Source organism: Pseudophryne corroboree, chromosome 2, assembly GCF_028390025.1.
Source record: "Pseudophryne corroboree isolate aPseCor3 chromosome 2, aPseCor3.hap2, whole genome shotgun sequence".
NCBI lineage: Eukaryota > Metazoa > Chordata > Amphibia > Anura > Myobatrachidae > Pseudophryne > Pseudophryne corroboree.
The window spans coordinates 276,187,452-276,203,142 of record NC_086445.1 but is presented as its reverse complement, the minus strand read 5'-3'; the positions used below and the strand labels follow the sequence as shown (position 1 = coordinate 276,203,142).

Here is a 15,691-nt window from a genome sequence, read left to right as displayed (position 1 = left end):
AGTGCTTATTGAAATAATAGTATCTTAAATATATGCTTAACTTTATATTAGTCAAAAAGAAGGGAAGGGTACATCCCAAAAGACCATATGCCAAAAAGTAAAAATGATTATTTCTATTTGAATAAATATCCAACAAAAGGAGTTCAGTAGACAGTAAAAATATAATGTAGAGTAAAGGCACCAAAATCACAGACGGTCGTTTCACCAGCGGGTGGCTTGTTCACAGTGAACAAGCCACCCGCTGGTGAAACGGCTGTCTGTGATTCCTGTGGTGTCGGACAGTGCATGGTCTGGCCCACACTCATTTGTCTCCTGGTATTATATTCGCCCTTTACTGGTGTTGGGGCCAGCAGCGGGAGGAAGCTCCGTTTCCAGGAAGGAGATGGAGCGTTGCGGAGGCGGACAAACGGGCGTGATCACGGCTGCTGCGTGACATCACGCGTGGCCGCTGCGAACGGGAAGATGGCGGCGGGCCTCCTGCAGCACAGTTAAGCTGCGACGGCAGGAGACTTCCTTAGTTTCTGCTACCAAGCAGAAATTGTGATGTGATTGCAATTTCTGCTTGTTCAACGGGGAGAGGCGCCGGTCAGCATACTGGGCGGTCCGAATTAGGCCCTATATCTCAGCTATTTACAGGTGTCATTATGACGAGATAATCAATGTTATTCACTTCACCTGTCAATCATTTAATGTTTTGGCTGATAGTTGTATGTTACTACTGTGTTTCTTTTATATACTGTATGTGTATAAGCTCGTGTAGTAAACTATGCTTTATGCCAGGGTTGGGAGAAAAGTTTTTTTGTTTTTTTTCAAAAAACAAAATAACTGCTTTTTTTTGTTTAAAACCATTTTTCTTTGCATTAATGCTTTAATTAAAAAAAAATGTAATCATGTGTTAGAAGCATCGATCAACCATGTTTACTTCTGCATGGTTACTGCATAGTGTGTACAGGAGCAACAATTAATTGGATACAATCCCTTAACACAATGGGCAGAATTCAAATGTTTCTGCCCCCTGTTACGCCCGTCAGCAGTTGTTCAAATATTTCTGCCAACGGGCACGATATCAGCATTTCAGCTTGCTACGCCCAGGGGTGACGAGCTGAAATGTTCGAAAAGTGGCCTATTTGGGCACCCAAACGGGACTTTTTGCGATCGCGTCCATGACTTTAGATGGTTTGTAGGTACAGTTGCAAATGCACACACAGGCGTGCTGCATATCATTTTATATATAAGCAGAGTCTGCTTGTGCATCTTATTCGCATATGGATACGAATAATACACATTTTTGGCAAAAAAACACCCGATGCTAACCAAGTTGCATGGGACCTGCCAGCTCACTCACGCCAGGCATCTCCCGCTGCGTGGCGTATTGAGGCAAGATGTTTGAGAAAACATCTCTGTATATATAAAATTTCTGAGAATTTTTGGTCATGTAGTTTTGCAGTGTATGGTAGTCCAACACCATGGGCACTGTTAAACATTGATCTTTAGTATCCTCATTGTCTATGGTGTTGTAATAAATAAATATTTGCCCAAAAATAATGATCACTTAATTTGATGTGAATACCTTTTATTAATTTAAAAATGGGGTTTGCAGATTTAAATTCTACTCCCCCAAATGGTGCATAATATGTTTCCTGCCCCTCCGCTGTGGGTTTTTTTCCCTGTCTCTATGACAAGTTAAAATTATTTAGTGGCATAACTGTAATAGAAAGTCTCAAAACTGTAATGGAGTTGTAGTCCACAAGTGAGCGCTCCAGTTTAAAATAATCTGCACTTTGGCTAAGCAGGGTCTACGAGCATCCTCACCATTATCAATCTTCTCTCTATATCAGGGATGGGGAACCTTTGGCCCTCCACCTATTGTTGAACTACACATCCCAGCATGCCCTACAACAGTTTTAGCATCACCAAATAGCAAAACTGTAGCAAGGCATGCTGGAGGGCCAAAGGTTCCCCACCACTGCTCTATATAATGCAGATAAGAGCTTCCCCTTCCTGAAGCTCATATGTTGTACCTTCGTCTATTGTCCTATGCAGTTTGCACAGCGCCATAAGACTGGATCGATATAGGGTGGTGTATGGTGACCATGCAAATGGCAGAGCAGACATCAGTAATGCGTCCCTTATATTTTACAGCTTCCACATTGCTCTCGGGGCCTTGACTTCGTGGCTAACATGCTTGCCCTCCTCCAGGTGCTGGTAGGAGCTGAGTATTTTGCACTCACTGTGCATAGTACATGCTGCGGTTCTCCAGCTTGAGGTCTGTGCAAATGGAAAGCTTATGAGGGCTCATTCTGCCCTGGACCAGGGGTAAAAGGGGGTGGTTGGCCAGGGGTTCCAAGGACCAGTGGCAGCTGATAGAGCATGGTTTGCAGTAGATGGCATCATACTGCACATGATCGTGCCCTCTTTGGGGCTCTTCTCGCATGGTTGGCATGTGTGGTGGTACTGTACAGCTGCTTTGGAGAGGGGAGACCTGTTGGTGTTTCTGGCAGTGGGTGTACTGTCAAAGTCTCTATACATGCTTTCCACCTCGTTGAATAGGTTAATCTTGTCCAGGTAGTTCTAGTCAGCGAGCTCATCATTACAGAGGCTCTGCAGGGACTCTGTCTTCACAAAGAAGACATTCCGGGTATAGGCTGTACACGCATGGAGGGATTGTGGGCCCCTGGTAGGAGTTGCGTGCTTGGCACTTCAGGTCTTCCTCCATTGCTTCCAACAGACCTGGAGCACTGCAGACCTGGATGTGCAGTACTGTGGAGTGCAGCCTGAGAAGGTGAAATATCCCATATAAGCACACTATTGGTTGACTTTTTCTCATGCTGCGCACACTGTATCCTCAGCAACTGCATCCAAAGTCACATCCTCTGTAGATGGAGATTGGTTTCAAAGTTAATAGCCATACATACATATTTCACTATCATTTATTCTGATCTAGGGCCCGTGTGTATCTTGTTATGGTAAATTGTATGATCAGCCTATGCTGCCCCGTGCTTGGATTGGAGCTGTCACTCTATGGAGATCTCGGTATCCCCGCAGCTCATCTCTACTATCCTTGTAAACACAGCCAAATACATTGCATTGCACTCATTTATTTGTTTGAAGCTAGCATACTGAACCTAAAATCTCCCTCACCAAGATGTACATGAGACACCGGTCTTAGAGAGGACAGTGGCGCTCACTGCATACGTGACCTTTTGTGAGTTATGAATATGATACAGCGGGAATGGAAAATTGGGAACCCCATACAGTGCAGCAAGGACTGACTTCTTATTGGCTTAGCTGGCGGCTCGGGGAATGAAGCCGTGCAGGCGGTAGTTTGCTGGCGTGCTTTACCAGTAGTGGTCCAGAACCCTTACCCAGTCTTTTATTCAGCTATTTTGATTTATTACACATAGGGGGTCATTCCGACCCGTTCGCATGCTGCTTTTTTTTCTCAGCCATGTGAACGGGTCTGAACTGCGCAGGCGCGAGGAAGGCAGTGCGCAGGCACGTCGTTGCCGTCGCTGGGCAGTGACAAGAACAACAAAGGAAGCGGTCGCAACGGCGATCGCAAGAAGATTGACAGCAGCGAGGAGGATCAGGGTGGCATCTGACCGTTTTCTGGGAGTGGTGAATATAACGCAGGTGTGTCCAGACATTTGAAGGGCGGGTGTCTAACGTCAATTTCGGGACCTGACAGGCTGAAGAGATCGCAGCGGCTCAGAAACTGCACAAAACTTTTTAGCCCAGCTCCCCTGCACATGCCTTCGCACACTTGCTGTGCTAAAAAACACTCCCCCATAGGCAGTGGCTATCTGATCACACGAACTGCAAAAAGTTGCACCGTGCGATCAACTCGGAATGACCCCCATAGTGCAGCCACAGTTATATTTACTACTGGAAGGCTGCACTGTATTGCAGACATTCATCTAATTACTATCTCCTGGCGTTTTACTATAAGAGCCTTTCTGTGGTTCAGATATGGGTCATCATGGTGTAGTGACAAAAGCTTCACTAAAGAAGATCTTTGTTAGACTTGGTGTTAAAATAATAGCCTGTCTGTTAGAACTGACCCCCGGAATAGGGGGCGATTGAAATCTGGTTCTTCATGAACCACATTAAGCACTGTGGCTAGAGCTCTGAGATTCCATACTGATATCAAGGACAAGGTAAATAGGCAATGCTTGTTAAGAAATTTAGGGACAAATTCAAGCAAATACAACAGAAGACAATTCTATGTGATTCATTGCTTCTTCAGCAAGGTCTGTGGCTTTATGGTTGAGTCAGTTCATAACGAGAGGACTCTTCTGGCCACAAGTATATAACCATTTATAGGAAGGGGGTGGGGCTAGACGGCACACCCTAACTAAACATCATAATAGGTGCTACCATCGTGAGAAAATAAGAATGCTTATGGGATGTGGGACCCCCTGAGTTGGTTGGCCGGGCTATTGTTTGGATGCGTCCTTTCTAACACAAGTAGGGGGCAGACATATGGACCTCTTCTTTGTAAGACCTATGCTCTTTAAACAGCATAAGAAATTTGATTCAAGATTGTATTTCTCTAACGTCCTAGGGGATACTAGGATGGTCTTAGTCCCATGGGGTATAGATGGATCCTATTGGAGGGTATGGGTCATTAGGTCAACAGTCATTAGGTCGACCACTATTGGTCGACATGGTCATTATGTCAACATGGAAAAAGGTTGACGTGAGTTTTTGTACCTCCTGGGGAACTATTCGGAAACCGCTGGAGGTGACCATACATTCATACAGCACGCCACCACCCCTAACATAGCTGAAGACTAGAAGAGTTTGCTTTGCTTTTAGCAAAGCATTGCTTTTAGCAAAGCATTGCTTTTAGCTATAGGGGCAAGTGTGCTGGTTTTCTCTCTCCTTCTGTCTCTGCTATCAGGCTGTTTGAGTTAACTGTACATTTAACCTTTTCCTGTGTGTGTTTGCATTCTACTATACAGTACGTCTGGCAAAAAGTCTCTGTGGGCCTAATTCAGACCTGATCGTAGCAGCAATTTTCTTAGCAGATGGGCAAAACCATGTGCACTGCAGGGGGGAAGATATAACATGTGCAGAGAGAGTTATAGGCCCTACACACTGGCCGATTTTCTGAAAGATATGAACGATCTCGTTCATAAATGAACGAGAACTCGTTCATATCTTTGTGTGGAGACTCCAGCGATGAACGATGCGCGTCCCCGCGCTCATTCATCGCTGGTCTCCCGTCGGCTGTGCATGCAGGCCAATATGGACGATCTCGTCCATATTTGCCTGCACTTCAATGCAGCCGCGTGACGGGGGGAGTGAAGAAACTTCACTCCCCCCGTCACTGCCCCCCCGCCGCCGGGTCGCTCGTCGGCCGTATCGGACGTCTGGCACCTCGGCGGCGCATCGGGAAATGTGTAGGGCCCTTTAGATTTGGGTGGGGTGTGTTCAAACTGAAATCTAAATTGCAGTGTAAAAATAAAGCAACCAGTATTTACCCTGCACAGAAACAATATAACCCACCCAAATCTAATGCTCTCTGCACATGTTATATATGCCCCCCCCCCCTGCAATGCACATGGTTTTGCCCATCTGCTAACAAATTTGCTGCTACGATCAGGTCTGACTTAGGCCCTCTGTCAGTTATGCAACACTAAGTTCCCCTTCACCAGAGGGATCATTGATGTGTACACAATGTAGTGTCACTTCTCAGGGCAGCATTCTGCAGAAACCAGCATGGCTGGACTCCATTAAAGGGATGATTACTAACATCTCCACTAAGCTGGCTTTGGCCAAGCAGGAGGCGCAGGATTTAAAGAAGTCTATGGCTGATTTAGTAACTAAACATTCAGACTACAGACTAGCGTCTCAGTCCCCTGTACTTTTTTCCACAAAAGCGTAGAATAGCCCAAGTACTCCACTTTGATTCTGATAATGAAAATTCAGATCTGGGGGAAGGGGAGGTGGATGTAGATGTGGGGGATGGTACTCTGTCTCAGGGAATAGAAGCTTTCATATACTCCATTAGAGAGGTCCTAAATATCTCTTAATAAAAAGGCAGATGCGACAGAGGAAATGTTTTTCACGGTATAACCAAAATCTGCTGCTACCTTTCCTGTTTCCAAGGAATTAAATACGCTCTTTAAAGAGACATGAGGTCATCCTGACAAAAAATTTCAAATCCCTAAGAGGTTGTTGTCCTCCTTTCCTGAGGTGGGCCACCAGTATCCCCTACGGACTGCAAGAAAAGGAATTACAGGTAGGTATCAAATTCCTATTTTCATCAATATCAAAAAGGAAATATCTATGTTTAAATGTATGACTTCATCATCGTCCTTCACAGAGCTAGTAGCTTTGCAAGATCGGAAGTGCTGAGAGATGGGTTGAACACAGGACTGCAGGGAAGGTATATCCACATCTCCAATGTTGTCACAACCACACCCTTCCCTGCTTGCACCAATGCTTTCTAGTGGCGCACCATAGGAAAATTCTCCATGATGGGGCATAACCGTGCACTCTCCAATGTGGCACATCATGGCAGCTACTAATCCCATATGTGCCTCAAAATTGAAGTTGATAAAATCAATTTATAAGTAGCAGCAAGAAAGGAAGGAGCTACAGCATCTATAAAACAATGATACACACACAAAAAGTTGCATTTCAAGCAGATGTAACGTGCAGAGAGATTTGCTAACAACTGACGTCCAGGGTCTGAGGCTTGGAGCTGGAGTCAAGGAGGCTGAATATAGGTAGCTCTTTTGCATGGAATTTGGGTAGCAGCGAGAGCTGCCTTTGATATAAGTTCAGGGTAATGAACCAAGCAGTGGTAATGTACCGGAGTGGTTACTGGCTGAAGATAGCTGGACCAGACTGGCTATTGGCTGAAGAGATGCCACTGGGCCGGACTGGTTACCAGCTGAGGATAAGCAGGTCCGTTCTGGTTACCGGCTGGGAATATGCTGGGCCTGATAGTGCTATGCAGAAGGAGCAAAGCAGGTTTACTTGTCACACTAACTATGTAACTAGTTGCACAGGCCTGGAATACTGCAGCTAGACTTCTTTTAAACCCCTTGTTGGGCTGTGATTGGCAACAGGGTAACTGGCTAGCTGGACTGAGACTTAGGGGGTAATTCTGAGTTTATCGCAGCAGGAATTTTGTTAGCAGTTGGGCAAAACCATGTGCACTGCAGGGGAGGCAGATATAACATGTGCAGAGAGAGTTAGATTTGGGTGGGTTATTTTGTTTCTGTGCAGGGTAAATACTGGCTGCTTTATTTTTACGCTGCAATTTAGATTGCAGATTGAACACACCACACCCAAATCTAACTCTCTCTGCACATGTTATAACTGCCCCCCCCTGCAGTGCACATGGTTTTGCCCAACTGCTAAAAAAAATTCCTGCTGCGATCAACTCAGAATTACCCCCTTAGGTTGGTGAAGTAGAGATCAGCTGGAAATCATGGAATGCAGCAATGTCTGAGAATATCATAGACTGCACACAGGAGCTTGAATAAACCTTAGCCACACAAATAGTTAACTGGTCAGAGAACATTGCTGCAATCTGGATTCTGTGCAATCAGCCTGGGAAGGTGCTGCAGTTTGTAACTAGTATGCACAGCAGATACTGGAGACCCCGGGAACCCTGCAGAGGCTCATCAAAGATTGCTGGATGCCGGAGCCCACTTGTCAGATGACCCGACGAACCCCTTGCCACACCTGTAGTGACACTGGTGAGTGTTTAGGACGTCGATGCTGATCACACATCCTGACATGAATAATCCCCCAAATTGTGAAATCCCATCTTTGCATCAACTTTCAAATGTTATCTTAGCTGCTGTCTAAGTTAAAATACAGTTTATGCCCAACACAATACTTAATTTCTCCAACACACCTCCACCAGTGGTCTGCCAGTTATGTCAGGTGGATTTACTTAATCTTCCCAAACAACATGTACAATATTTTCCATTGTCAGTGTCTTCCTTCTATATTCTACATTGTTGCTTATGTCAGAAACACAGCATCTGTAATATTAATGTCTATACTGTAATTTCCCAACAGAAGCATCCATATTACATATTTTTAAACTTCCACTTAAACAGTTCGGAGATATTTAATTTAGGGCACCAATCCTTTTAGATTCTACAGTAAATGAAAATATTTTTTTCCATTCTGTCAGTGGTGTGTTCACTGTAGCTGAATATATTATGGATGTTGTGTGTTAGAGCATCTTCTGGCAACTCAGAGCAGATGTTTCGATGCTGTGTGCCAGGCTCATAATGTATAAAGATAATTGCATTAGTAGCGCCAGGATGTTAAGAGTCCCTTTGGTATACACAGTCTGCCACTGAGAAGGAACGCTCACCATTGTATCACAAGATGGAGTTATTCCTAAAGGCAATGCCTTTTAATTGGATATTCCTCTCCAGGCATCACACAAACTGGTAGCTAATGAAGATCCTGTGAATGGCAGCTACTTGACCTAGGTGAGATCTGTGAAAATAGACAAACACAAAGCTACAAGTTCTATTACAGCTTCAGTACTTAAACCAACATATTTTCTTTGTATTTGTAAAGACAGCATAGGTCCTTTTTCATTGGAATAAGAATTGTGTTGTGGTCCAGCACATCCCACAGATGATCAAATTGAGATCTGGGAAATTTGAAGGCCAAGTCAATACCTTTTAATTCTTGGTCATGTTCTTCAAACTATTCCTGAACAATTTTTGCAGTGTGGCTGGGTGCATTATCGTATAGAAAGAGGCCATCAGGAAATACTGTTGCCACGAAGGGGTGTGCTTGGCCTGCAACAACATTTAGGTAGATGGTACGTGTCATATGTCAAAGTGACAGTCACATTAAAACCAGGACCCACATTTTCCAAGTAGAACACTGTCCAGAGTCCACACACTGTCTTAACAGAACAGGCCACCTTCTTTCATTGCATCAGGGTCCAGTTCTAATGCTCACATGCCCATTGTAGGTATTATAGGCAATGGACAGTGGTCATCTATGATCCACTGTGTCTGGTCTGACACCTCTCAATCATAGCCCACATTTAACTTTTTTCAGCAGTTTGTGCTACAGTAATTCATATATGGGACAGAACCAGATGGGTCAGCCTTCACACTCCGAACACATCGTAGAGCCTTAGGCGTCCATGAACCTGGATCACTTCCTTGGACCACTTTTGGTAGATACTAACCACTGTATACTGGGAACATCCCACAAGGTGTGCCATTTTGGAGATGCTCTGACCTAGACTTCTAGCAATCACAATTTGGCCCTTGTTAGAGTCGCTCAGATCCTTAAGCTTGCTCTTTTTATCTGCTTAAAACACTTTATTTCCAAGAGCTGACTGTTCACTTGATGCCTAATTTATCCCAAGCCTTGACAGGTGTCATTGTAACAAGATAATCCATGTTATCACTTCGCCTACCTGTGGTTTTAATGTTATGGTTGATGGGTGTGTAGTTGTAAGCGTAAATGCGATTGAAATTCATACCAGTCTTCATCGTCCCTACATATTTGATACATTTAGTTAGTAGAGTGCTCCCTGCAAACTGGTGTATGTGCAGATCTACATCAACCCCATTGTGTATTCCTATGCCAAATGTGAGCATCTGACTGACATAAAAACCATGAGAAAATGGGTTGTGCTTTGTTGTGTGTGCATGTAGATGAGTGATCATTGGGGCTAATTCCAAGTTGATCGCAGCAGGATGTTTGTTAGCAATTGGGCAAAACCATGTGCAGTGCAGGGGAGGCAGATATAACATGTGCAGAGAGAGTTAGATTTGGGTGTGGTGTGTTCAATCTGCAATCTAATTTGCAGTGTAAAAATAAAGCAGCCAGTATTTACCCTGCACAGAAACAAAATAACCCACCCAAATCTAGCTCTTTCTGCACATGTTATATCTGCCTCCCCTGCAGTGCACATGGTTTTGCCCAGTTGCTATCAAAAATCCTGCTGCGATCAACTTGGAATTACCCCCATTGTTCTTGTATTTGCCTAAACCTGACATGGATTGCCCTCTTCAGTTGCAGGACCAGTACTGCCTCCTGGGTACCATAGCAACCACAGCTCGGATTCATCAGAGGACAGTGATCAGGAGATCACTACTAGCCACTCGCACCATAAGGAAAGTGATGACACCACACTAAGGTTAGTTTAAAAAATCTTTTCTCTCCAGTAACTTTTTTTTTTCTTGTAGTTTACCTTTATGTATAATCTTTATTAAATAAAGTACCTTCTAAAGTAACCCTCTCTACTAATAAAGCAAACAACTTTGCATTTCTCCATTTGTTTCCTTCGTTGTAACACTATCCCTATTCATAGTGCACTTGTATATAGTGTATATATCCTGGAACACCCCCTCCCCCCTTTATTTGCTTTCTTGTCTGTTCTCTGTGCTCTAGGTTGGGGCACACAGATTACTGCCAGCGTTTCCCACAGTTTCCTCAGAAGTTTGGCACTAGTTGTGATGCCACAAAGCCAATCTGAAAACCTGCACTGTAAAGAATTTATTCTGACTGCTTAGAAAGGACAATTTGCTGTAATTTAGCATTTGGAGAGATCCAAGCGCAAGATACGAGGCAGGCACATCTCCTCCTACATTGCATATACCTGACAGGGAACATGGCAATGGACTGATCACTGCATCCTACGATTACTTGAGCAATGCATGTACACTATTTTAGCCCTGAAATCTCCAGTGTCTGTAAACCATTGTTTTCAGGGGGTTTCGTCTTTCCTCATGGTTATAACTAATTTATAGTCTGATGTTAGGAGCTTGACAGCTTTTTTGATTTTTATTATTCTAATTATCACGTATATAGTGCAAGCATATTCTGCAGCACTTTACCCTGGGAAGCAAGTAACACTTAAGCCCCATACACACTAGACGAAAGAAAGATCTCGCTCAATGGCCAATCAGAGCGAGATCTTTCACAATCTTGTCCAGCGTGTACACTCAGTGTCGTTAACGATACGCAGTGTCGTTAACGATACGCGCTCCCGCGTATCATTAACTATCCCCTCCCTTGTCTGAACATGTACAGACGAGGGAGGTCTTCGTTAACGACAGCCATGCTGCAGATGTCGCTCACCCCTAACATTGCCTGAAGGTGACGACACTGGTGAGTACAAACCAGAGGCTTTGTTAGGGGGGTACCCTAGTTCTTTGTGCGGATAATGCGCAGAGGCAGCATACGGGACCCTTCTGGGGGGGACCTGCTCTAGCACCCCTGTGTACACTTGCAGCGGTAGTGAAAACTAACACTTGCTGTGATGTTTTACACTTATATGGAGACTTTTGCCAGTATCAATATCACTGAAGCTCCTGCACCATTACAGGGGGTAGAGCTTCCTCAGAGCAGGACCAGCGGCGTTTTGGCGCCTTCCTCTGCTTACAGCTGCAGCAGCAGGCACACACAGCTCCAGACACTCAGGATAACGCTGGAAAACTTGTACAGGGGTGTAGCAAAGGGGGAGAGCCGCTATTGTACACAATCTGTGTCCTGAAAAGGACTAATACTCCGGTGTTACACCGTGATATAACAGCTTGCAGCCTCACTGGGGCTGTTTAGCTTGGGTGTGCTGTTCCCATTCTTTCTGTCTCCCTCTCACGTACAGTAATGGCAGGCTTGCTATTGTATTACTTGTCTGTGTGTATGTAAGTGTTGTTTACTGTAAACATGGTAAAACACCAATTATGCAGTGTATATCACACGAGATTCTCTCCCTCTACATATGGTTCCATATCATGTGAACAGTGCAGCCAGTCCTCACAACTCAGTGAGGGGGCTGGGGGGGAGGGTTAAGAGCCTTCCTGGCTAGGTGCCATAAAGTCCTTGATGTAAGATATGTCCTCTTAGCTCACTAATACTCAAAAAACTCAACAACTGCAGCTGGCTGTTGCAGACCTAGCTGCAAGGGCAGGTGTTCCACAGCCCTCCCCTTTCTAGATCAGGACGACAAAAGTGTGGGTTACCTGCTTTACTCTCAGACTCTGATGAGGAGACGCAGGAGGTGGGAAAGGAATTGGATCCTGTTACTGGGGATTCCCCCTCTACACAGGGTATTGGACCCCCTCATTCTAGCTATACAGCACGTGTTAAAACTCCATCTGGAGGATACTGCGACACAGCAGTTGTTTCTCATACGTCCTAGAGGATGCTGGGGACACCAATATAACCATGGGGTATAGACGGGATCCGCAGGAGACATGGGCACTTTAAGACTTTCAAAAGGGGTGTGCACTTACTCCTCCCTCTATGCCCCTCCTCCAAACTCCAGTTTTAGAATTGTGCCCAGTGAGACTGGACGCACTACAGGGGAGCTCTACGGAGTTTCTCTGAAAAAAGACTTATTGTTAGGTTTTTTTATGTTCAGGGAGACTGCTGGCAACAGTCTCCCTGCTTCGTGGGACTTAGGGGAGAGAGGTATGACCAACTTCCAGTGAGTTAATGGCTCTGCTTCTGGCTACAGGACACCATTAGCTCCTGAGGGTGCTGATCGCTGGGTACGCCTAGATGCTCACTCCCACAGCCGGCCGTCACCCCCTTACATAGCCAGTAGTCGGAAGACAGTTGAGTAGAAGAAGATAAGAAAACTTCAGTGACTGCATTCTCTGAGGTACCGCGCAGCGAACGGACGATGCGCGCCAGGCTCCCACACACACACAAAGCACTACTGGGGGGGGGGGCGCGCTCTGGGCAGCTAAAAATACTCAGCATAAACTGGCAAGAAGGGACATTAGTGCGAGGGCACTGTCCAATACCCCCGCCAGTATGATCGGTCATTAAAAGAAGCGGGACGAAAGCGCGCCATTAAGGGGGCGGAGCTTCGTCCCCACAGCTCACTCTGTGCCATTTCCTCTCCGCTGGCTGTAGAGACGCTGATCTTTCCTCAACACGGCTGACAAGTATCAGGGTGCGAAACGGGGGGGGTGCCCAGGTTATTTGGTGCGATATACTTTGATATAAAAAGCGCTACAGGTCTGGGCATTTTATTAGGCGCCTCAGAACCGCTGATTGAGCGCTCGGGTGTGAGCTGGCAAATTCCCTCTGTGTCTCTCTCTGAAAGGCTTTCATGTGGGTCTGTCCCTTATAAGCCCAGTGTGTCTGTGGGTGTTTCTTACACGTGTGTCGGCATGTCTGAGTGCTGTATTAGAGACACAAAAGGCGACGGGGTAACCATGTCGGCACCGCCGACGCCTGATTGGGTAAATGTGTTGAATGCTTTGAATGCTAATGTGGCTCGTATTAGTAAGAGATTGGACAAGTCTGAGTCTCAGACCCAGGCATGGAAGAAATCTGTGGAAGATATGTTTTTACAAGTCCAGGTCCCCTCGGGGTCACAGAAACGTACGTTTGCCCAGTTGGCAGACATGGATACCGACACGGATACTGATTCCAGTGTCGACTATAGCGATTCCAGATTAGATCCAAAATCGGCTAAGAGCATTCAGTACATGATTGTGGCAGTTAAAGAGGTATTACATATCACTGAGGACCCTGCTATTCCTGATAAAAGGGTCTGTATGTATAGGGAAAAGAAACCTGAGATAGCGTTTCCTCCCTCTCATGAATTGAACGCTCTATTTGAAAAAGTCTGGGAAAGCCCTGAAGGAAGGTTTCAGATTCCCAAAAGGATTCCAGCGGCTTATCCGTTTCCCTCTGGGGATAGGGAAAAGTGGGAGTCACCCCCCCATTGTAGACAAGGCCCTATCGTGTTTGTCAAAAAAAGGTGGCTCTTCCGTCACCTGGCACAGCAGCCCTTAAAGACCCTGCGGATTGTAAGCAGGAAAGTACGTTAAAATCCATTTATACGACCACAGGTAAGATACTCAGACCGGTCATTGCATCTGCGTGGGTGAGAGTGCTATCGGAAAGTGGGCAGATAACTTGTCATCTGATATAGATACCTTAGATAGGGATTGTATCCTCCTGACGCTGGGTCATATCAAGGACGCAGCAGCTTAACTAAAGGAAGCCGCGAGAGACATTGGCCTTTTGGGATCAAAGGCCAATGCCATGGCAGTCTCGGCTAGGCGAGCACTGTGGATTCATCAATGGAATGCGGATGCTGACTCCAAGAAAATATGGAGTCTCTACCATATAAAGGTGGTGTCTTGTTTGGTGACAGCCTCGCTGATTTGGTAGGTACTGCTACTGCGGGTAAGTCATCATTTTTACCTTTTTACCTTATGTGCCTTAACAACAAAAGAAAACACACCACTATCAAAAGCAGTCCTTTTGGCCCAATAAATACAAGAAAGGACGAGGTTCTAACTTCCTTGCTACCAGAGGAAGGGGAAAGGGTAAAAGATCGCCAGCCGTGGCGGGTTCCCAGGAGCAGAAGTCCTCCCCGACTTCTGCCAAATCCAGCGCATGACGCTGGGGCTCCTCTGCTGGAGTCCGCACTGGTGGGGGCACGTCTCAAACTCTTCAGTCAGTTCTGGGTTCGTTCGGACCTGGACCCTTGGGCTTTACAAATAGTATCCCAAGGGTACAACTGGAGTTTTCAAGATGTTCCCCCTCGCCGATTTTTCAAATCGGCCTTACCAGCTTCTCTTCCGGCCAGGAAGGTAGTTTGCGACGCAATACAAAAATTTGTGTCAAAATCAGGTCATTGTCAGGGTTCACAGTCACAACAGGGAGAAGGCTTTTATTCAAGCCTCTTTGTGGTCCCGAAGCCGGATGGTTCGGTCAGACCAATCCTGAACCTGAAATCCCTCAATGTCTACTTAAAGAAATTCAAATTCAAGATGGAGTCTCTTCGAGCAGTAATCTCCAGTCTGGAGGAGGGGGGTTTTCTGGTGTTGGTGGACATAAAAGATGCCTACTTGCATGTTCCCATTTTTCCTCCGCATCAGGCTTATCTGAGGTTTGCAATTCAGGATTGTCATTACCAATTTCAGACGTTGCCGTTTGGTCTTTCCACGGCTCCAAGGATTTTCACCAAAGTAATGGCGGAAATTATGGTTCTTCTTCGCAAGCAAGGAGTCACAATTATTCCGTACTTGGACGATCTCCTGATAAAGGCGAGATCCAGGGACCAGTTGGTGGAGAACGTGGCACTGTCCCTGGCAGTTCTTCAACAACATGGTTGGCTCCTAAACTTGCCAAAATCACAGTTGATTCCAGCGACGAGGTTGTCATTCTTAGGAATGATACTGGACACGGAACTACAGAGTTTTTCTTCCAGTGGAAAAGGCTCAGGAACTTCAGAGTCTGGTCAAACAAATTCTGAAACCAGCAAGGGTGTCAATCCATCAGTTTGGCAGGTTCCATGCCAGAGTGTTTCAGTGGGACCTGTTGGAGAAGTGGTCCGGATCCCACCTGCACATGCACCGAAGGATAATCCTGTCTTCCAAGACCAGAATATCACTCCTGTGGTGGCTGTACAGTTCTCACTTCCTGGAGGGGCACAGGTTCGGGATCCAGGACTGGATCCTAGTAACCACGGATGCAAGTCTCCGAGGATGGGGTGCAGACACGCAGGGGGAAAACTTTCAAGGAAGATGGTCAAGCCAGGAAACTTGTATCCACATAAACGTTCTGGAGTTGAGGGCCATTTACAATGGCCTTGTGCAGGCGGAACATCTCCTTCGCAATCTGCCCATACTGATCCAGTCGGACAATGTTACAGCAGTAGCGTACATAAACCGCCTGGGCGGAACAAAAAGCAGAGCGGCGATGG

The 15,691-nt window shown here is 45.8% G+C and overlaps 1 protein-coding gene across 1 annotated transcript in view; it reads left to right on the top strand.

The window, feature by feature from the left end:
- The window catches only part of GPALPP1 (GPALPP motifs containing 1), a 116,734-nt gene that overhangs the window by 2,934 nt on the left and 98,109 nt on the right, over positions 1–15,691 (top strand). Inside the window, exon 2 of the mRNA XM_063952834.1 lies at positions 10,027–10,150. Within this exon, the coding sequence (XP_063808904.1) occupies positions 10,027–10,150 (124 nt within the window). The remainder of the gene's footprint in view (positions 1–10,026; positions 10,151–15,691) is intronic.